The 21,773-nt window shown below is 44.4% G+C and overlaps 1 protein-coding gene across 5 annotated transcripts in view; it reads right to left on the bottom strand.

Moving 5' to 3' along the window:
- Positions 1 to 21,773, bottom strand: part of SPTBN1 (spectrin beta, non-erythrocytic 1) — a 214,449-nt gene that overhangs the window by 48,126 nt on the left and 144,550 nt on the right. For all 5 annotated transcript variants that reach the window (XM_066625923.1, XM_066625931.1, XM_066625951.1 and 2 more), the window contains 10 exons: positions 20,305 to 20,396; positions 17,486 to 17,566; positions 15,192 to 15,307; positions 13,323 to 13,435; positions 10,720 to 10,907; positions 7,994 to 8,111; positions 3,863 to 4,021; positions 2,989 to 3,291; positions 1,608 to 1,761; positions 89 to 962 (listed from right to left, as the gene is read on the bottom strand). In XM_066625923.1, coding sequence (XP_066482020.1) covers positions 89 to 962; positions 1,608 to 1,761; positions 2,989 to 3,291; positions 3,863 to 4,021; positions 7,994 to 8,111; positions 10,720 to 10,907; positions 13,323 to 13,435; positions 15,192 to 15,307; positions 17,486 to 17,566; positions 20,305 to 20,396 — 2,198 coding nt within the window. The remainder of the gene's footprint in view (positions 1 to 88; positions 963 to 1,607; positions 1,762 to 2,988; positions 3,292 to 3,862; positions 4,022 to 7,993; positions 8,112 to 10,719; positions 10,908 to 13,322; positions 13,436 to 15,191; positions 15,308 to 17,485; positions 17,567 to 20,304; positions 20,397 to 21,773) is intronic.

Below are 21,773 nucleotides of genomic sequence, written 5' to 3'. Positions count from 1 at the left end.
AAATAAAGATCACAGAACCTAAAGTTAGGTAACACCAAGCACTGAACTACAAGAGGCACTATATCATTCTCATCACCACTTGTCTCACCTGTGCTGGATGACTTCCAGGTCTTCCAATTTCTCAGGGATCTCCATGTTGTTCAACCACAGTTCCTTTTCATCAATCCAAAGCTCACAAGCATCTGCTTCACTGAACATCTTGTACAGTGCCAATGTGTCCTGCAGAGCTTGTTTACGAAGACGTGTGAGTTCAGCAACCTCTTTGTACCTTTCCTCTATTCCAGACAATCTGCTTTGCACTTCCGTGGAGTCCATGTGTTCCTGTGGTAAGGCTCTTGCTTGTTCGTGCAGTGAATCAATGGTCGACCTGTAGGTTGCAATCTCTTCAGCAACATCTTTATGTTTTTTAACCAAGGACTGAGTGGAATATTCATCATGGCCCACGTCACTGCTTGAGACAATCTTGAGGATGTCCAACATCCATGTGTCAATATCATCAGCATCAGCTTGAAATTGGTGAAGGAGGGAAGCTTCCTCTAGTCGCTTTTTCCGGATGGCGGAGAGGTTCTCCAGGTTAGCCCACTGATTCTTGATATCCATAATCCTCTCTCTGATCTTCTCTGACCCAAAGTGATCCTCAGCTATCATGTCTTCCCCTTCTTTGATTGCCTGTTGGAAGTGGCTACTCCGACCACTCATCTCATCTTCAAAGGCTTTGTGCTTGCTGAGAAGTCGGACAATGCTGGTTAAGTCTTTTCCATAATCATCGGATGACAAGATCTGTTCCTTTTCTCTTATCCATCCCCCCTCTTCTGCCATTTCCCAGAAGAATTTCCAAAGGCGCCGGGACTCTTCCAAGCGAGCCCGGCGTTCAGCTGCCAGTTGACACAGCTCCTGGTAACAGAACTCCATGTGGGCCACACGGTCTCTGATAACCTGTGGGTCACAAGGTTTGTAACCTCCTGAGAAAAAGAGAAGCATATGGAGAATTACACTGCAGTGCAGGCCAAATTATCTCCAATGGCTAAAAGTTAAGAGAATGCTGCTTTCCTTGTACTTGCTCATTAATTCTTCGAGTTAGCAGATGCAGGCTATTGAGGCATGTCAGGGCAGCCCTCTGTTGGAACATGTTCTGAGACCCCACTCATTGTTCCTCTGCCAGCACACTCACAGATGTACCCAAACAGGTTCCAGCCCACTCCTACCCACTGCATCTGAAATCAGTTGGGCAACACAGATCAGGGCATTCTACCCCCTGACAAGGTTGTTCAAATTTCCCCTACCATTTCTTCAGCAAGGTGATGAGAGAATACCCACCACGCAGTACGCTGTAGATCATGCCTTCTGATTGTCAGTGAGAAATGCTGGGGTGAGGGAGGCACAGTGGACAATAAGGCCTAGTCTAGACATCACATTCCTGGTTCATGATTTGTTACACTGGAAAAAAAGCCATGAGTTCAAGTGCTTCCTCCTCCCCTTGAGTACCTGGCTTCCTCAATAGAATTCCTGATTAGTTAACTGGCAGTTTGTTGTGATGCTCAAACCAGGAAACTGTGGTTTGAGCACTTCTTGCAAACCAAGACCTTAATTTTTTAAAACGGTTTTACCTTCTCCGTCTGTGGCAAACTTCTGAGCTGATGCATTGACTCCTCTCACTCTCTCAGCCTGAATGGCAATGTCAGCCTCCACCAATGCATGTTTCTGTAATAAGTCTTCTACTCCTAGGAGATGCTTGCCATAGTCTTGAGACAGCAGTAACACCTATTCATATAAAACCAGCCAATCAGACCACCTAACACCATTTCCTCATTTTTAAGTTCCAGACTTAAGTGTATTTTCATGGCTGTTTTCTCACTGGGGATGCCATAAAAACTTATTCAGAATCTCAGTTCTCAGGGCTGCTGCAATTTATAAACATATGAAGCTGTCCCTATTCAGCCAGATTACTGGTGCAGCCATATTGTCTACTCTGGCATTGGCTTTCCACTGTCTTAGGCAGAAGTCTCTGGTCCTGAAAGTACTACTATGAGTTGCATTAGTTTCCAACCAAGGCCCAATTCATGCAAATGGGAACCACATGGATTTGAACCACAGGTACTCCCATCCTTCTCCTCACTGTTCTGATAATATGTAGGCTGGTGATTAGTGTACAAATTAAATCTTAACCTGACGCAGTCTTGCATTTACATGGGAACACCTGCTAAAGAAAAAACAAAGTAATCGGGGGTGCTATTTATATAGGGTACCTCCACATCCACTGTTTCTGTATCCATGGGGGCCCCCGGAACAAGGATGCCTGTATATAACTTAGGGCCCGATTCTAAACAGCGCGTGCCGGTTTACCACCGGCGCACACTGTTGCAAACGTGCCATAAAGCACATTTGCAAGGCCCTAGCACCGATGCTATCTCACTGCCAGCTGGCACTAGGCTAGCGCTAGTGGATCACCAGTGCTCCGCTACTCAGTGGTTGAGCGGACTGCCAAGTGGTGGAGAGGTAGGTGGGGCATGGACGAGGCAGGAAGGAGGCATTCCGGGGTGGGGGGAGGCATGCAGGGGGAAGGGAGCAAGGTGGGAGGGAGGTGGGACCAGTGGAACTCTGCTCCACCAGATCCTGAGCCTCTGTATCGGGTCCGCCACTTGACATGGAGACTTGATTTTACAGCAACCCAAGGGTTGCCATAGAATTGAGTAGCACCATTGCAGGGCTACGTGTCTTACCTGGGGGAACAGGAAAGTCCTCTTCTCCCGAGGTGCCATAGGCACTGCCCAGTTAGCACTCAGGATGCTGCAGCAGCCACTTTCGGTGCTGCGGCAGCCCCATGCTACAAGCAGCATAGGATTGGGCTGTTAGTCTGAGCACAGAATCTGCATACACTTAGTGCAGAAGACTTTTAGTTAGTACAAAACCCAAGAAATGCTCTAATAATTGAACTGGGGAAAGTCAAACCTTTTCTGAACATGATTATTTTCCACCTCTGCCACTTACCTTCATTTCATCCATCCAGTCCATGATGTACAGCATCTCCTGGAATATCTTCTGCAGGCCAAGGTTCATCTCCAGTCGTTGCCTGCGTGCCCTGAGCAGTTCCAGGAGATATTCCCACAGGCGGATCACATTATCTTTCCTTGCGGTGATGCGTTTGATATCATGGTAATTCTCAGCCTCTAGCTCCTTGGCAACAGCAACTACTGCCTGGACTCTTTCTTCATAGGCTGCAATGTCCGTCTCAATGGCTTCATGCTTCTTTGTGGCAGCCTCCACCGCTGGGAGGTCAAACCCAAAGTTGTCCTGTACAGGTGAAGAGACATGGTTATTATTCAAAAAGTAACCCATCCCCAGAATCATTCCAAAGCAAACTTAGTAGGGACAATGCCATACTACCCAGTATCTGGTCATTGCGCTTCCTCATGCCCAGAGTACAGTAAACACAGTGGTGGACTGTGCAAATGCTTTATGATGCAAGTGTGACATATCAGAGAGACCAGAAATCACACAATTATTTTTTTCAAAAGGGGTTCTGATTCCCATCTTCAGATGGTGAGCTCTTGAAAGCTGGGAGGACTCTTTCAAGACTCACAGGATGGAACCTGGCATGCTGCTCAACAAGGAACTGCCATCCTGAACTGAACTTGTAGCAGAGTCCCCCGTGCCATTTCACCACATTTCCCAACGTGAGACCATCATTTTTGGCAGGAGCCTCCATCAAATGCCTTGCCAAGTTCTGCTTTAGAAACAGATTTGGCAGCATTCTTAAGCAAGCTTTCGTTTTCCCTGGAGTCTACCAGTGTGCTCACAAGCTCTTTCACTTTCAGGACGGAATGCTTTTAGTCATACAAGCAGCACAACAAAAAAGCTTCACCTGAGAAACCAGACGCTGGTTTTCACTCAGCCACGTCTCCCTCATAGCTGCCTTGCGGTCAAATCTGCGGGCCAGTTGTTCCAGTTTCTCCTGTCGGATGAGCTCGTTGCGCAGTGCCAGTTCCCTTTCATGTTCAGCTTTTTCCAGTCTTTCCCAGGCCTGGAGATGTGTCAACAAAAAAGTGCAATTTACATCAAGGAAAATTGTCTGTGAGAAAATTCCAAAGTCTACTTTTGCACTGCAATTTTGCAATTAACTTTTGCAATTAACACTGCAAAATAATAGGGAAAGACTTAGATGGCTTGTGTTAATTAGAAAATGCAAGGCACAATGCCTGGACTTAAGCTTTGGGACTGGTCACAGTGGTTTGTTCTGCCTTTGGCTGTTTGCCCTTTTGTAAAATAGGCATAAAACCTTATTCTTTATTTAGAACATGATGTTTTGCCTTATACTGAATTCTGAAAATCTGTATGACATAAATTGGATCACAGAATGCACTACCTGGTAGCTGACACAGAGTCGTAAGCAGGACAGCTTTGACTTTATTTATTTATTTTTTTTTTTTTGCAAAATTGCAAGTTTCTAGTGAAAAATGTATACATTAACAGCCAAAATTTGCTAACAAGCTAGAACACTGGATGGATTTCCTTTGGTGGGGACATGGGATTTCTATGTTTAACTTTTCAACTTATATATGTTCTCAGAACAAAGAACAAGAAACAATATTTAAAACGCTGAAAAAACTTCATTAGCTGCTGAGCATAATATTGCATCTGATAGGAGTTGCATTTGCAATGGAGTGGCATTACTCGACACTGAAGAGCAGGGAGGTATATACAATGAGGGCTGAACACAGATGAGAGACCCTGGCTCAAATTTCACTCAGCCACAAAGCTTACTTACTGCCCAATCCTATCCCCCACTACTGGTGCCAATGTATCCATGCTGACGGGTGCACTGCATCCAATGGTTTGGTGGAGGACGACTGGGAAGCCAGCAGAAGGTAAGTAAAATTTTACTGACAGAGGTCTGAGGAGAGAAAAGGGACTGGGAGGTCTAGGAAAGAGAGGATAGGATCCTGGCGCAAGACTCTGTCACTGGGATCCACCCCCTTGCAAGTCACTGTCACCAGGATCCTCCCCATCCTGAACCTCCACTGCCCTCACTACCCATGACACACCTCTGCTGCCAACTTACTACCACCAGCAGAGGCCTCAGGAGCCACTGCTGTGAGCATTGCACTGCTGTGTCTTCACAGCAATTGCTTGGAAGCTTGTGATGGCAGTCTTGCTTCCACACAACCCTAAAGGGTCTTGCACTGCCAGAACACTAGTTCTGGCAGCAAAGGGCCCCAACAGGATTAGGGTCTTACTGACGTTGGGCCTAGCCTACCTCACAGGGCTTGTTGTGAGAGGATATACAGGCTATCTGAACTCTTTGGTATAAAGATGCAATAAATTAAAAATAAAATGATGAGTGATGACATATATGAAAGTTGTATATATGTGTTTATCAAACTGCTTTTTATTCTTTTGTCAATGTGTGGCTGCTTTTTGCCTTTCAATGAAACAGGTAGCAATTAAAACAATGAAACAATTAAGATTGAAAAGCCTGAAAACACACTGAGCATTTCTATGAAAAAGAAGGCATGTAGTTCCTTTCCCCAGTTACACTTTCTGGATGTGACAAAAGACGACATAGGAGCAAATGGTGCACTATTTGCCCCCTCAGCCCACAATATATCATCAGATACATACTTTGAAAACATGACCATAAATCATGCCTCCTGCCTGAACAGAATACTAAGAATCAAGCCAGTCCACCTTTCAGGTCATCCACACAAAGAAGAAACAGATCTGCAATTAGCCAGGGATTCTTCTAAATCTTGGCAGCTGTCACTCTGCCTGAAACCCAAGAATCTTTAGGATCTTACAGGCAAAAGAGCTTAACTCACAAGTAAGGAAATTGTAGAGTCTATTGCTCTAAGGAAGTAAAGCAAGCCTGCTGGATACAAGCAGTGGCAGTTGCCTTGGGAATTCCAGGCAGGATAAAAAGCAAATTAGGAAGGCTTATCTGTTTTTAAGCACTTGGTTATCCTCAAAAGATCTTGCCAGACTGGTTGCTGCTTATCTGGTTGAACCAGTACAGCAAATTGCTGGCTTCTTCCGCAGTATTCAGGTTGTGCTCTAATAAGATTCTTCACAAGGTTATTCCACACCTGCACTGTCCCCCACTGTCCTGAAAAAGAACATTTCTGGGCCATAATCCATCAGGACATTCTCCTGTGCAAGCCCCACTGGATGAATAGGGCTGGTACATAAGACACTGGTGCTCTTCTGTGGCTCCCATTCATTCTAATGGAACATATAATGGAGATCTTACAGGTGGACTGTCCTCTCTGTCTTTCTGCTCTGCAACTAGTGCAGTTTCATGAGTTTGGGATTACAAGTGGCCTTGAGGTTGCTTCAATGGAACTAATTTTATCTGGAAACAAAGAAAGACATGTCTAGGGGCAGTTCTGAACTAATATCCATACCGTGTGCCTCTGAAGCCCAGAACCCACATTTGTCAGGCTATATTCCCCCTAAGGATCCATGCCACTGCAAGGACCCCTTCAGCTACTGCATGGCAGCATCATCCAGCATTTGGTGATGATGTTCAGCCAAGCTCTGAGCTGCAAGGAGGTTGGCTTCAAGCTTTGCAGACCTGCAGCTTATTGGGAACACTGTTGCCAGATCCTCCAACCTGAACCACTTTCAGGCCTGCTTTCTGACTACATTTCAAGCTGCAATAAGTGCAGGAAAAGCCACAGTAGTGGAAGAACAGTTACTTCCATTCTTCAAAGAATGCAAGGATATGCAGCCTGCAACTGCAAAAGACTCCAGGATGTTTTCATTCATTTATTCACAAAAAAATTTGAAGAACAAGTGGGCAGCAGAGTGATGTGCATATACAGGAAGAACAAATCACCTGCATTTCTTTATTTAAGCCCAAATCTACCCTGAGATTAGTAGAAAGGAAAAACAAGATCTCCAATGAAATACCAAACTGGAACTTAAAACCAAACTGTATCTACTTTCAGGGTAAGATGTATGCAACTTCACACAAACTGCATTCCAACACAGCATTCCCTTCTCTGTATGAAAGTGCCTGCTCATTGTGACATATTTATTTAAATCATTTATATCCCACCCTTTCACAACTCTACACAAGGAGGCTTGTAATCAGCGTATTGCAAAACAAAATACAAACTATTCAATAAAAAAGAACACCCTGAGCAGCCTTTTGCAGAGGGAAGTTCCGATGAGTTTCCTCATCGTTACATATGCACACATCACACAAGATGGTTTATATGCAATTTCCTGTTGTGTGGAAGGAACATCCAGAGAACTGTTCCATGTGAATGTTCAGTTTGGATCATCTCCAGGAGGTGACTATTAAAGCTTTCCTCATTATAAGAAAAAGAATTACACTGGACTCCAGTCCAGTGTCAGGAGCTACCACTCTTCAGCTGAGAACCTTGTTTGTTTACTTGCTGGCACATGAGCGTTCACTGCAGTGAGCCATCTGGGACACTGAATGAACCCAAAGATAATTGCTCCATCGGCTCAGTCATTAACTCTGCTCACAGCTGCACTTTGGGTCCTTGATGACTCTGGCTAGCTATACAAATGACTGGACCAACTCTTGGCTGTCAACTGAGCAAGAAATGGTTTCATACTCTTGCCCTCTGTCTCAGGGATCTCCTTTTCCCGTCTCTGTCCAACCTTTGCATGACCAAGCCCAGTGAAACTCCACTTGGTGTGACATAAGTCTTCCTCTGTCTTTGCCCTCCATTCCCTAATGATTCCTTCAGCACCCTTGATTTGGCTCAGAGAGATCTCTTGAACACTGACTAAAGCTTGACTTTTGATTCTTCTACTGGAGCACCGTTGTAGCTCAGTTCTTGCTTTCTGACTGCTCTTTCACCTCTGACACTGTATCTCAATAACTTGCTGTCTGCACATGCCACAACTCCTACCATGATCCAGTAAGGACTCAGTCCTCCTCCCTGATCCTGCCTTGTGTGCCTACAGTTTAGTCGCCAACATTAGAGGTAAAACAAAAGAAAAAAAATATGCATGCATTTACCTTGTTGATATCTGAGATGAGTTTCCCTTCCCTTGGCATGTATACTTTCTGATTGTTAGCCCTCATTTTGCTTTGGATGGTAAACAGCAGTACTTCCAGATTTCCTTTTTCAGTGAATCTAAAAGAAGCCAGAGGGCAACATTACCCCTCCAAAGACACAACAGGATATTCCATCGAAAAGCTGCATGTTTTACAAGGGAAACAGAGTTTTAAATTCCTCCTCCCCCCCCTTTAATATATTGCTGGGTGCAAACCACATGTGCTCAGCTAGAAACAGCTGGTTCAAATGTCACAGTTCCAATGACCATTTTCATTTAACTCCCAGAGGATAAAAGAAACAAGCCGATTCTTTTTCATCTTTTCTCTGGCTGTCTGCTTTGTGTTAACTGCTGACTGGTGAATTTGAAGCCTAACCCCATGACCATTACAGTCAATATAGCTAAGCTTCCAGTAGCATTCCACTGCAGGATTGGGGCCTTTGACCATTAGCATGAACACTCTGTTTAACAATTACAATTTCAAAACAGATACATCACAGTTACTTTAGTAAGGCTCCTATGCGTCTGCGTCATGCTTCCAGTTGCCAATACGAGCCACAGGTCAGAGTCTCAAGCTCTGTGGCACGCTTTGTCAACTTGAATTGCCCCATTCACTTCAATGGCCACATTCTCTTCAGTGCCTCTTGAGATACTAAATCTCAACCTTTTGTAAGCCAAAGTTATTTTTAATTCATTTGGCAAGGTATAATTTTCATTAAAAAATCAAAAAATATTTATCAGCATTGAAGAGAATGGGACAGGTGCTGCTCCAGTAACCCCTAGACCAGTGGTTCCCAAACTCATCTGAGGGAGGAGTCGTTACAGAGATCCGATCACAAACCAGAAGTGAGCACTGACTGGCAACTGCAGCTCAGGACAGCAGCAGAGAGGCTCGCAGAGGACTCTCCAGGAGGCTTTGCAACCCCACAGCTACATTTAAATGCCCCTGGATTTCCGTGGCACCATGATCACTATGGTGCTGTTGGGGCACCCATTCCCCTAAAGGGAGAATGGCCCATTCCCAGTTCCCGACCCACTGGTTTGGGAACCACTGCCCTAGAGATACTGGAACATCCATGTATGTACTGGAGCCAATGGATGGCAGCAAAAGGATGTAACTATTTAATGAAGGATATAATAAATACCTTTCTTCTCTTTTACTAGAAAGTACGAGTTTGCATTTATAGGTATAGTATCACAGGAGTACACATCTATATTTAAAGGGAGGAGTGGAATAAACCAATAAAAAGGAACAGATTAAAATCTATAATGAACAACTGTTTCATAGATTGTACTTGAGCCTAAGGAGAAAAGAAAACCTGCCAGGGGATGTCCTCTCTTGCACCCCTTTATCTTGCTAACAAAACAAACATTTTCTAAGATCACAGAATTCACTGTTGGCTACTGGAAAAATTATTTTGTTAATTAATTTGGCTCCTGGAGCCAGCAGGATAAAAGCGTAACTAAATAAATAAAAACTGAGAGTATCCTTTGTGTCTCCCAGAATGGCTCTGGGCTTGGTCTGAAAGAAAATCACTTTCTAAAACAGTACGCATTATGGTTTTGATCCTAATGTCTATTGAGGAGATGGAATGGGCCTTCCTACCTTACCACTTCCCTATGCAGCCTCTTGTGTTCCCTTAAAACGGGCTCCTGAGGCTTGGGGGATCTCCTGGAACAAGATGGCATGTGGTACAGGGGGGCTGCAGCAGGAAGACAGGACTACCTTTCATTCACAAGAACAACTTAGGCGCCAAGCCAATGACTTTTATTCTAACTGAACTGGTAGAGCAGCCCGCTTTCATGCTACACACTGTTCTTCAGTCAAAGGACATGCAAGTCAAGTGGAGCGTGGGAGAGAGGCCAGACCTCACTGGAAGGAGGAGTTCTATGAAAGACTAGAACTATTCAATTGTAAAAATCCCTACGGGGGTTTAGAACAGCCTGCCTACGTAAACCGCCTTGGATTAAAGTCTGTGGAGAAATCTGACGACCAAAGAAAGGCGGTATATAAATACCTGTATAAATAAAATAAATAAACTCAGAAGCTTTACCAATATATAAGAAAGTTAACACAGCTTGTCATTAATAATAACAGATATAGCAACAGCACAGAAGTACGCCCCATTTTGTCTGATGGAGTTCAATTCTTGGTAAGCATGATTAGGATTAGAACTGGGATTGCAGCCTAAGTATTACTATTATTAACTGTAGGTAGGACTGAAATTAATTCTAATAAAAGGATTTAATAAAGTGGACTCTGTACTAGGTTAAATTTTCATGGATAGCTGTGAACCACTTTCTGCTACTTTCTGCAATGCGAACTCTGGGTGTGCACATCTTTTTACATGCCATGCCTGTTTACAGTATGACTTTCTTGCATCAGAAAAGACATAACCAAGCTTGTCCACAGTTTGCAAATAATGTACCTGAGGTCAAACCACTTACAGTTTTGCGGTAGTGTTTGTGGCAATGATTTGGTGGAAAGAAACCACAGAATCAGGTAATTCATAGATGCAAATGCCAGGAGGCATCTAGACATGAACTAAGCTGAGAATGTGAACAAGCGCAACCTAACTAGCCTCCAATTGTCCATGATTGGCAGGCATAAACAGCCTAAAGGATTCCAATTGGTTTATTAAATTGGGATTAAGAGCTAAAAAAAAGAATGTGGTGGATGAATCCTACTTGGGTGGTTTCTCCACTGTGCGATAGGTGTTGAATGCCTGTAGCTGCTGCTGCACACCAATCAGTGAGTTGGCAAATTTGCGGTTGTTCAGGATAATAATGGTTTGCTCAATCCACTCGAGGAGGTCAGAGGCCAACGACTCATACTTCTCAATCATCTTCTCAGTTTCAATTGCATTATCAAGCACCTAGAAGAAGCCATTAAAAACAAACAGGTGAGTGTCCAAATCGAACTTCCTCAGTGTAAAGGAGATAATGCTGGGGAAGCAGCTTATGAAGCAAACCACTGACTGGAGAACAGAAGGTGATAAAACACTGAAATGGGGGGGGGGAAGAGGCTTATCTTGGAAGGAATGATGTTTGCAACTTCAGACTACTTGTACAGAGCATGATAGGTGAGTGCTACTGTTGAGAAATCCTTCTCTCTCAATCAATCACAAAATGTTAAAAAATAGGGTTTTAGTGACACGATTTCTAATAATGTTTCAATAGCACTGTTTATCCCAGGCTAACACTGGAGCCAGTAAACAATGCTCAATGTGGCAAGAAATGCCTGCATCACTGGAGCAATTAACAGCTCTGATAGCTGCTTAAGAGACCAATCCTAAGAGCTCCTAGTGCTGGTGCTGACCTCCAGCACCGGCACTGGGTGCTGTAAATATGCTGTAAAGCATGTTTATGGCACCCACCATGCAAGGAGCACAGGCCCAGTGCTGGACAAATGCCACCTGGAGAAAAGGAAGAGCACTGGGTGGCAGTAAGGACTATTGGGGAGGGAGGAAGGTGTTTGGGGGGGGGGAAGCAGCCAGGGAGGGGGTTGGGACTGGTGGAGCCCTGCTTCACCATATCCTATTCTCTATGTCAGTCTGTAAAGCCAGACAAGAAGCTCCTCCAGCCTGCGTCGGCAAAATAGCTGGCGCAGACTGAAGAAGGCCCACTGTGACCCCTGCAGCCTTACTCGGGGGAAGGTTACAAAAGTCACCTTCCCCCAAGAATGCCTCTGACAACTCTGGTGGGACCACTAGATACAGCAGTTGCCATTTTGGCACCACTACACCTGGTGGCACCATCACCATTAGGATTGGGCTGCCTTCTGTGAAAAGGATGCTTTCCCAATCCCTCTCAGTTCCTCCAGTGCCCACCTGCTTGATCTTCTCCCTCCAGCAGTACCCAGCTTCTTCTTGATCTCCATGCACCAAAAAGGAAGCCTCTAGAACAGGGTGAGCTCTCCCGAACTTGCCTATCATTAACCCAGAAATGATTCAAGATCTTCCCCAAAAAAGGATGTGGAAAGCACTGGATCATTTTTGTGAGCCAGTGAGGCCTGGCAAAGTGACCCATCTTCTTCCTTTCAATGTAACAGAGTAAAGTTGGCTCCCCCCACTAGTTTTTTTTTGGGGGGGGGGTCGCTTTTGATTTTCTCTCCATTCAAAGTAATGGAGCTACAAAGTTACATTAGACTGAACAGGGAACAAAGGAAGCTGGCAATTTTCAGCTTTCAATTGAAACCAAAGAATTCTGGGGTTCGTATCTGAAACTGCCCTTCCTTTGAGGTGAGTTTTAATGTGCCCCAAACTTCACAATGACTTCATCAACATTCCTACTGCTCATTGTTGCTCCAAGACAGAAGGAGACTGAGCAAGTGAATAGGCAACACTGACAGAGGATTAGACGGGAGCTCTCCTTAGATGGGTGTAGCATCTGTCACAGTCACTAGCTGTTAAAATAAATCAGAGCCTTATCATGCTCATAGATATTTGTGAAAATGGGGTTTAGTATGAAACATATATTAGAATTCTGATAATATTCATCAAGACAACAACTGAGTATTTTTTACTCACTACAGTACATATATAACCTGCCTTTCTTCCATGATAGAACACAAAGAGGTATATGCAGAGTTCCCTGGTTGTTTTCCGTCCTGGCACTGACCAGATTAATCAAAAGCCACCCAAACAGATAAAGATTGAACAATTATTTGAAATCTTAAGTTCTGTTTGAAGCTGGCTTTGCTCCATTATGGAGGGACTGAAATTTCAAAACAGTTCAAATCTACATCCAAATCTGAAACTTGTTACTAAAATTAAGCAAGGTTTTGTAGAAGGACAGGCAGTAAAGGTTAGGTTTTTTTAAAATACTTTTTAAGTTGTTGTCTCCCAACCATTAAGGTGGATTTAAAATTGCATCTGTAAACAAAATCTGAAATTAAGCAGATTTTGCATATCAGGTCTATCATGAATTTTCATGTTCTTATGTTATATGAACATAATATAATATAATGGTCATATATAAAAAAATCACGTTTATATATTATTTTAGGGACTAAAGAGGGGAAATGGAAAGTGAGCAAGGTAGGCAAAAACATTGGCTGGTAAGATAACATTTATAGTAATAACATGTCAAAATAAAATCTCAGCTTAATATTAGTTAAAATCAAGCCAATGGTACCTCCAATGAATTCACAGTCAAAATATCTTGCTCAAACCCCCAGTAGAGGTTTAGTGAAGAGTCACTAACAAGTTTGCATACAATGAGCTTGAGACTATCAGCAGAAAAGAAGATTTAAGCGAGCTGCATGGCATATAAAACCTTAGCTTGCAAACCTTTCCAATTCGCTTTCCTTCAACAGCTAATGCTTTCATCTTAGAGAAGTAGTGGTAATATGTCACCACATAGGTGATGATGGACTTTTCATCTGGATGGTCAACACTGATATCTGAAAATCAAACAAGAGTTGCTTTAGTACAAAATCTGGTTGCACTTGATTTCAAAACAATCCGCTTTTCAAGGCTGAGATTGGAACACGGCATTGCATTAAGTGTGTGGTTGCCAGCAAAAAATGGTTGCACATTTAGTTTCCCCAGTAGTGGACCTGCCATCAACTAAATGGGGCAAATGCCCCAGGCGCAGAGTCCTGCGCCCCTCTAGGACCATGCAGAAGTCTCTCTGAGGCTCCCCTTGCTGTTGGAAACTTTTGGTTGCCAGAAGCACAGTTTAAGACATCAGGGAAGCCTCAGAAGGCTTCTCTGAACACATCCTGGAGTTGCGAGAGGCTCAAACATTTTGAGCTGGAGTTGCGTGAGGCTCAAAAATGCATGAGGCTCAAACATTTTGGTGAGTGGGAGGGGCGGATTCACATGGGGAGCTGGTGGCATTTCACGGGAGGCGCTATCACAGACCTTTGCCCTGGGCGCAGGGCTAGGGAAGTCCACCACGGTTTCCCCCTCCCTATAATGCTGAATGCAACTTAAGTTGTGCTGCAACACCACAAATGTTTTGTAATTTCCTATCCCACTCTGTATCATCAGCTGTCACAGGTAGGGGTATGAGAAGGAAAATGTAGATTGTTGTGGACTCATGGCACAAGTTCTGCTGGAAGCTTAAGAAAGGAGATAGAGTAGTTTAACTAAAGACTCCTGTTTTTCAGCAAAAGACGTGTGTTTGGTACAATGTCTGACTTTCTGCTTCAGTCAGAGCTCCAGAGTGGAGGAGTTCAAAATTAATCCTTTATTTATTCCCAAAATAAAATACACACAGTGTCATTCACTTGGCCTGCAATTTGTTCATAAAAGATGAAATGATTCACCTGTAAAAGCACATGTATTTTGCATAAAAGCACAATGACAAAAACATATGAACCACAAATACTAACACAAGCTCTGGTACTAATCTGCATAGAGATGCTGGCCTAGCTAACTAGCCTATATGTAATCAAGAGCTCATTCCTATCCTTTCCGCCCCTCACACTGGTAGTTGCACCAAAAACAGGTGGGCTGTATCCAGCGGGGGGGGGGGGGGGCGGGGGAGGTAGGCAGGTTGGCCTGCAGGGAAAGGGGGGATCAACTTACTCCAGTGTAAGCTTCCTGACCCACAATGGGTCTCCTCAGACCTATGCCAGTGATTTCTGTAGCACATCTGAGGAGAGAGGAAAGTGGGGAGGCAGCAAAAATGGACGGTAGGATCTGGCGAGCACCATTGCTGCCACATCCACTTCCTCCTGCAGCCTCCCCACCCCATCACACCCCTCTCTCCACCCCTGTTCTGCCTTTCTCCACCCCTCCTGCCTTCAACAGTGATTCACCTGCTCCTGCAAGTGACTGGAGCTCTGGTGACGCAGGAGGAAAGGCTCTGGCTTTCCCATTGAGATTCTGGCAGTGTGCTATAGTGAGTGCACTGCCAGAAAGTGCTTTCTGGCACTTTTCAGAAGTGGTCAGCAGTGGAATGTGCATTCCGCTGCCAGCCAGAGTCCATTGGATTGGGCTGTATGTATTTGTGAACTAGGTATGTAGTTTGTTCTTGACCAATTGCCACAAATGCTGGGAAAAATTTATCTTGCATTACTCTCTAGTGAAACCCCTCTCCACATCTTCTTGGTAAAAGTTTGGAAATGCAACAAGTAAAGAGGGCTGAGGGGTTGGGATTTGGAGCTTACAAGAGAAGAGAGATTTTCTGTTGATGGCAGTCACTCTTACCCTCTGGGTCCAGTAGTTTGGTAAGGCCAAGGTGCTGTTCTGCCAAGTTAAAAGCATTCTGCAGATTGTAGTGTGCATTTGATTTCTTCAGTTTATCAAAATCAATTAGATCGGGCCTGATCAAAGAATAGAAAAATAACACATAACCCAGCTTTCTTCCATATGAACATCCTTTCCCATAGCATGAAAGCATGAAAGTGGGCGACAGAATTAAAAAGATAAAGAGTCAAGTCAAGCAGATGCTACCACACAGGGCCATGGTATGCAATTTTCAACTTCTCATTCAAAGACCTAGTCATCTATAGAGTATTTCTCCTCATGGCAGTGAAGTCTCGCTATGGGGACATGAGGGGGACATGACTGAGACATACAAAACTATGCAGGGGATGGATAAAGTGGATAGAGGGATGCTCTTTTCCCTCTCACACAACATCAGAACCAGGGAACATCCACTAAAATTGAGCGTCAAGAGAGTTAGAACAAACACAAGAAAATATTTCTTTACCCAACGTGTAATTAGTCTGTGGAACTCCTTGCCACAGGATGTGGTGATGGCACCTGGCCTGGATGCCTTTAAAAGGGAATTGGACAGATTTCTGGAGGAAAACTCCATCACAAATTACAAGCTATGATGGGTATGTACAGATTGAGATTAGCTGGTTGCTCATCATGAAGGCCAGGTAGGAATTTTTCACTGTCATCTCTGAATGGAATGGGTGGCAGTTTTTTTTGCCTAACCCAGACTGGCAAGGAAGGGCCAGTGTGTTCAGTTGGTTTCATGTTTGAAAAATTGGTTTAATAAAGTGGCCCAATTTAAACCCAAGCCACAGACTGGTGTCTTCATTGGGGGGTGAGAGGGTAAACAGAATGCCAGATGCAGGGGAGTGGCAGCAAGATGCAAGTATCTTGTCTTGTGTGCCTCCTTAGGCATCTGGTGGGCCACTGTGAAATACAGGAAGCTGGACTAGATGAACCTTGGGCCTGATCCAGCAGGGATGTTCCGATGAATAGTGTGTGTGTTGGGGTGGGGAGACACAGAGTGCAAGGAACATGTGGGAAGAGGGACAGAGTAATATATGAGAGAGAGAATGACAGGGAAGAAAAAAAGAGGGGCATGTGCAGAAGAGAAGGATACAGGCAAGAAAGAGCATGCAGCAGGAGCAGGGGAGACAGATGGGAAGGAGAGAAATATGCTCATGGACAGATGATTTGGTAGCTGCAACAGGGTGAAGGAGTGCTTGCTCTATGTGTTACTAGCTAAATTGCTGACTATACTTCTAATACCATTTGGATTTTATTTAGCAAATCATCATAATCATTTTGATACAGACCCAAATTCAAAGAAGGGGGAAGGGGGCTATAACAAAGAAGGAGCATTGTTTATCTGGCAGCTGTTCCAGTGCTGAAGAGGCAAGTCACTTTTTAAATGGAACAAAGACTTGTCTTTTCAGCAAATGGTAGTGCTATAGTGAATAACACAAAATGAAACCCTGGTGGCAATGCACATTTCTCTCCCACACACAAAGATCACTTCTCTGAATCCTCACCACAGGAATTATCACTAAAACAAAGTTTTCAAAACCTGTTTTAGGGCATAGCATCTAAAGAAAGTAACACAGGTTGCAATCCAATATACATTCTTAAGAGTAAGCCCCATTGAGCACAATAGGATTTACTTCTGAGTAGGCATGAATAGGATTGTGCTGCCAGTCAATGAACAGCATTTAATCACAGGAATCCTATTTTCCTTAGGAAATCCAATGTTCACACGAAGTCCTTCTCAGCATCTACTGTAGCCTACTTGCAGTTTTAGCAGGTTCATATTATTATTACTCATAATTATTACATAGTGCCATCAAAACAGTACTTTACAAAGTAACATGAACAAAATGTAAGATCTGCCTCATGGAGGTTACAATGCAAGATTAGATGATGCAGAAGAGGCAGAGAAAGACAAGGACAAAAAGGATGAATTTGAGCTAATGTCCTTATAACCACACTATGCACACACTATGCGTACTGTATTTACTCAAAAGTCAGTCCTATTGTATTCAGTAGGGCTTACTCCAGGAAAATGTGCATAGGATTGCAGCCTTCATCTTTGTTTCAGTAGGGAATGAAAACGATCAGATTAGCTAAAGTTCTGAATGGGGAGACAGAGAGAGAGAGAGAGAGAGAGAGAGAGAGATGTGGCACTATGCAGGTGTTCAAAAACGAAGATCCAGGCCAGTTTCAATTATGCATCTATAGCTCCAATGCTTAAACATTACACCAAGATTTTGACAAGTGCCCACCTGTGTTTATGGATTAGTGCGTTGAAAGCCATGCCGTCCCTCCAGCTGGTGGTGAAGTTGTGAATGTTGACATTGGGATAGCTGACATAACAAAAGAACCATAAAAGAGAACTCAATCAATATAGGATTAATGCTCAAAGACACTAATGGTGTCAACCAGCTGCTCAAGATAGCAAAAATCTGCATTTCAGCAGCATTCAGACTGCCAGCAGCCCATTTTCAAGTAGAGTCCCAGAAGACAAAACAGGATATGGCCTGCCCCCATAACCTACTTGATTTAGATATATCAACCCATTTAGGGCACAATCCTATCTTGCGCTGGAACAGGCAAGTGAAGACACTTGCACTGTATCCAGCGCAGGATAGGGCCATAAGCGGCTCAGCCAAAGGGAAGGGGAAACATTTCCCCTTACCTCCAGGTAAGGACCGCTGGCCCCTATGGGTCTCCTAGGGCTTGCGCCACGTCTTGAGGTGACACAAATCCAAGGAGAGCGGAGCAGCTTGGAGCTGCTCCGTTCTTCTCAGGAATGGGTGTTGGGATCCAACATAACTGCTGGATCCCAGCCCTGCCTCCCGCTCCCCACCCACCCTCCCCCCGCCCAGGAACGCCTCCCTCCCGCCTCCTCCCTGCCCCCTGCCTACTTCAGAGCCTTGCGTCAGCGCAGCCATCCCAACGCAAGGCCAGCGCGGAGGCTTGCGTCAGCCTCTGCAGGCCGGTGCTTCTCTGAGCACTGGCCCAGCTTCCTACCAAGGAGGTGCAAATGTACCTTACGGCATGTTTGCCACCCTTCTAGGCCGGCACAAACGACTTGCGCCGGCCCAAGTCAAGGGCTGGATTGCGCCCTTTGACATATAAAAGGATGTAGAGGATTCTTATTGACTACTGGAAAAATGAAAATAGCATTAATATGGAAAACTACTGAAGTCCTAACACCGCACAACCAGATAATAAGAGGGGACAAGCACATGGTCACTGCAGGTGGCAGGATAGGGGTGGGTAAGGGGCCTGCAAGAGCAGGTGAGAAAAGGGAACCCTTTAGGAGACAGCATGGAGTGCAAGTATGCAAGCAGATGATGGAACCAAGACTCCAAGTCCTTGGGAACATGCCCCACTTGTGCAACCCAGATAGGTGGACAACCCATGCCAGTCTAGAAAGCAAAAGGGTGGGAGAAGGTTCTAGAAAAAATGGCACCAACAAGGTGGCCTGAAGCTAGTTCTCCTCCCTTCAAGAGCATAAGGGCCAAATCAGATTCTTGAGGCAATTGCATGTTGATACTCAGATGTCTGTTTATAAAGGTGTGTGTACATGTGGTCCATTTTATATAACCAAGGGAGTGCACAGGGTAAGGGAGAGAAACCTGCTCCCTCACCTTACCTTGCTGAGCTCCTCTGTTTTTAAGCAGTTTTCCCCCTGCCCAGTTCTGTTACTAGATCTGAGTTAAGCAGGTGAAAACTGCTTAAGAGCCCAATCTTATCCCCTCTCAGCTCATAGCACACAGTGCTACTGACAGAGAGCACACTGCATGCTATGTTAGGGAGACAGTAACCAGACAGCCCAAGAAAGGCAAGTAAAAAAACTTTTTATTTACCTCCCTGTAGGCTGCCTGGCCTCCAATGGATATCCTTGGACCCAAGGATATAGTTGACACAAGTCTGAGGAGAGTCAGGAGCCCATTCTCCACCCATGAATTGCCCACAATCCTCCCCCAAACTGCCCATCACCAACAACATACCTGCGCTGGTGTGAATTCAGAGGCCCTCTGCTGCTGGCACAAGGCTTTTCTGCTCCCATGCCATCATTAGAGGACCACCTGCTGTGGCTCCCACAACAGCAGCCAAGGCCTTACAGCGACAGATTGCAAGATCCGTCAGCATAAAACCACCATAGGATTGTGTTGTAAAGCAGCCAATTGAAGTGACACACGGTGGGGAAAGGAAAGAGTTTCACTTCCCTTCACTAAACAGTCATTTAATAATTTTTCACATTTTTATACTGCCCTTCCTCCAAAGATCTCAGGGCAGTGTACACAGTTGTTCCCCTCCTTTTGTCCTCACAACAACCCTGTGAAGCAGGTGAGGCCAAGAGAAAGTGACTAGCCCAAGGTCACCCAGGAAACTTCATAGCTGAGGGGGGATTTGAACCTGGATCTTCCAGGCCTAAGCCCACCTCCCAAACCACTACACCACCCTGGCATAAGAAGTAGACCACCAACCACTTTATAGGTGTAAACAAACATGCAGTTACCCTATATGTCCAGTTTGGCCCCAAGGAGCCCCTGCTAGAGCCATTCATGTGGAGATCATTTAGAGACTGTGGGCAAGGAATTTTTCAGGGGCAGATTGACTACTCTTGGCACTCTTAAAGAGAACAAGGATTCATTTGTCCCTCCAGATTTCACATAAAAGAAGTCTACTAGGCCTGGGTTTTCTGTCTCCAGTACCCAAAATGGTGATGACTGCAGCATGGTCACGTATGTGCTCCGTTCCAGTGACTTCAGGAAAGACCACAATCTCAGACTTGTGTAAAAATGTGTAGTCTGTTATTTGTATATCTAACGGGCATTTCTTGCCCCTTTGGCAATGTCAACATGAACTGGAGTGCCCAGAAACCGCCCTAGGTCAGCTTGCATTGCTGCCAGAACAGCAGATTCTAACGTTTTGCTGGAGTAGAAAGTGGTATGTGTTGCTGTGCACCAATTTGCCAATGCAACAATTCCTTAGACCAAGTCAATAGTTCCCTTAACGAAAGTGCAATTTTCAGGGCATTTTAGAATACTGCAAGGATAGTTTTCTAGGTAACCACTCAATTCAAACTCACCCAGCTGTCTTCATCTGGCACCACAACAGCAGCGCATCCTTAGCAGACTTCTTCTCTTTGTTGTCTTCTGTTTCAACACTGATATCCTGAATCTGCAATGTACACACCCAAAACATTCATCAATTTCTTGGCCAAATTTTTTATACAGCCTTTATAATTCTGAGAGAAGACTGTACTGAGGCAATAGCAGCAGCAGCAGCATTAACAACTAGCAACCCCCCCCACACACACACACTCAATATAAAGCAAATGTACATACAACCTCTTCTTTTAAGTTATTAATAAGTTTCCCCACCATTAAGCTAATGTGCATTTATTTTCACACACACACACACACACACACACAAATACCGCAAACCTTGTAATCATTGTAAAACCTTATCTGAATTGAGCCTGTGTGTTTTAATATCTCTTTGCTCTGCTTTACTTAGTTTGTTGATACCCACTTTTCTATTCTAAGTGGTTTATACTAAAAAGTGGTTTACAAAAATTCAAAAATTTTAAAAACTAACATATTAACAATCCTACCATTATAAACTATAACAAAGAAGCACCAGGCTAACACTTCTTCAAGAGACCACAAACCATTAAAAGTTAAACACTTGTTTTAAGAAGTGAGATTTTCATAGACAGAAATTTATAAACATAGGAAGAGATAGAATTTCTGAGATGGAGGATTCTGCGTCACTCCCCAGAAAGGCAGTTGTCTCTTACCCAGCTGACCAAGATCTGACTCAGAATAAGGCAACTGATTCAAATCATCTTCATAAGTTTTGCTCTGGATCACCTAACTCTTTGAGCTGGTGCAGGTGGGAACTGGATACAGGGTCTTTCTTGTGGTGGCACCAGTCTATATACTTAGAACTCCCTCCCAAAGGAACGCCATTTGGCAACATCCTCATATTCTTTTCAGCACCAAGTAAAGTTTTTATTTGACCAGGCTTTTTAGAGCTGTTTTATGGTGCCATTTCTGTTTTATGGTGCTTCTCTTTGTTGTTTTCAAGTTAATTTGTTTTTAGTTGCTCTTAACGGTATTCTTGTAAGTCACTCTGAGCACTATGTCAGGAGAACAGCTCAACCCTAGCAAAAGTCTCATATTGTGATGCAGTGGCACCAGTGCAGCCTCTGCTGCATCCAGCACAGGACTAGAGGCTAGTGAATGCCTCCTATGGGTAAATGAACTTTCATCCTCTTACCCAGGGTAAAGTCTCAGAAGACTCTATGGGGATACTGGGAACACGCCAGCAATAGCGCTGGTGCAAATCCAAGCCTCTCCATGTTGGGGGAAAAGGCTAGGGAGGTGAAACAGGATATTGTGGAGGCCTCTTCCACCATTCCCACCTCCTCCTGGGCCTGATCAGCCCTCTCCCCACCCTCCTCTGACCATAATGCCTCCCCGCCCCCATTCTGCTCTCCCCCTGCTGGCCAGCAGAGTGGCTACCTGCTCTGCCAGACGCTGGCTTCCAGCT

This window comes from Tiliqua scincoides, chromosome 1 (genome assembly GCF_035046505.1).
Source record: "Tiliqua scincoides isolate rTilSci1 chromosome 1, rTilSci1.hap2, whole genome shotgun sequence".
Taxonomy (NCBI): domain Eukaryota; kingdom Metazoa; phylum Chordata; class Lepidosauria; order Squamata; family Scincidae; genus Tiliqua; species Tiliqua scincoides.
This window is presented reverse-complemented; position numbering and strand designations above follow the sequence as displayed.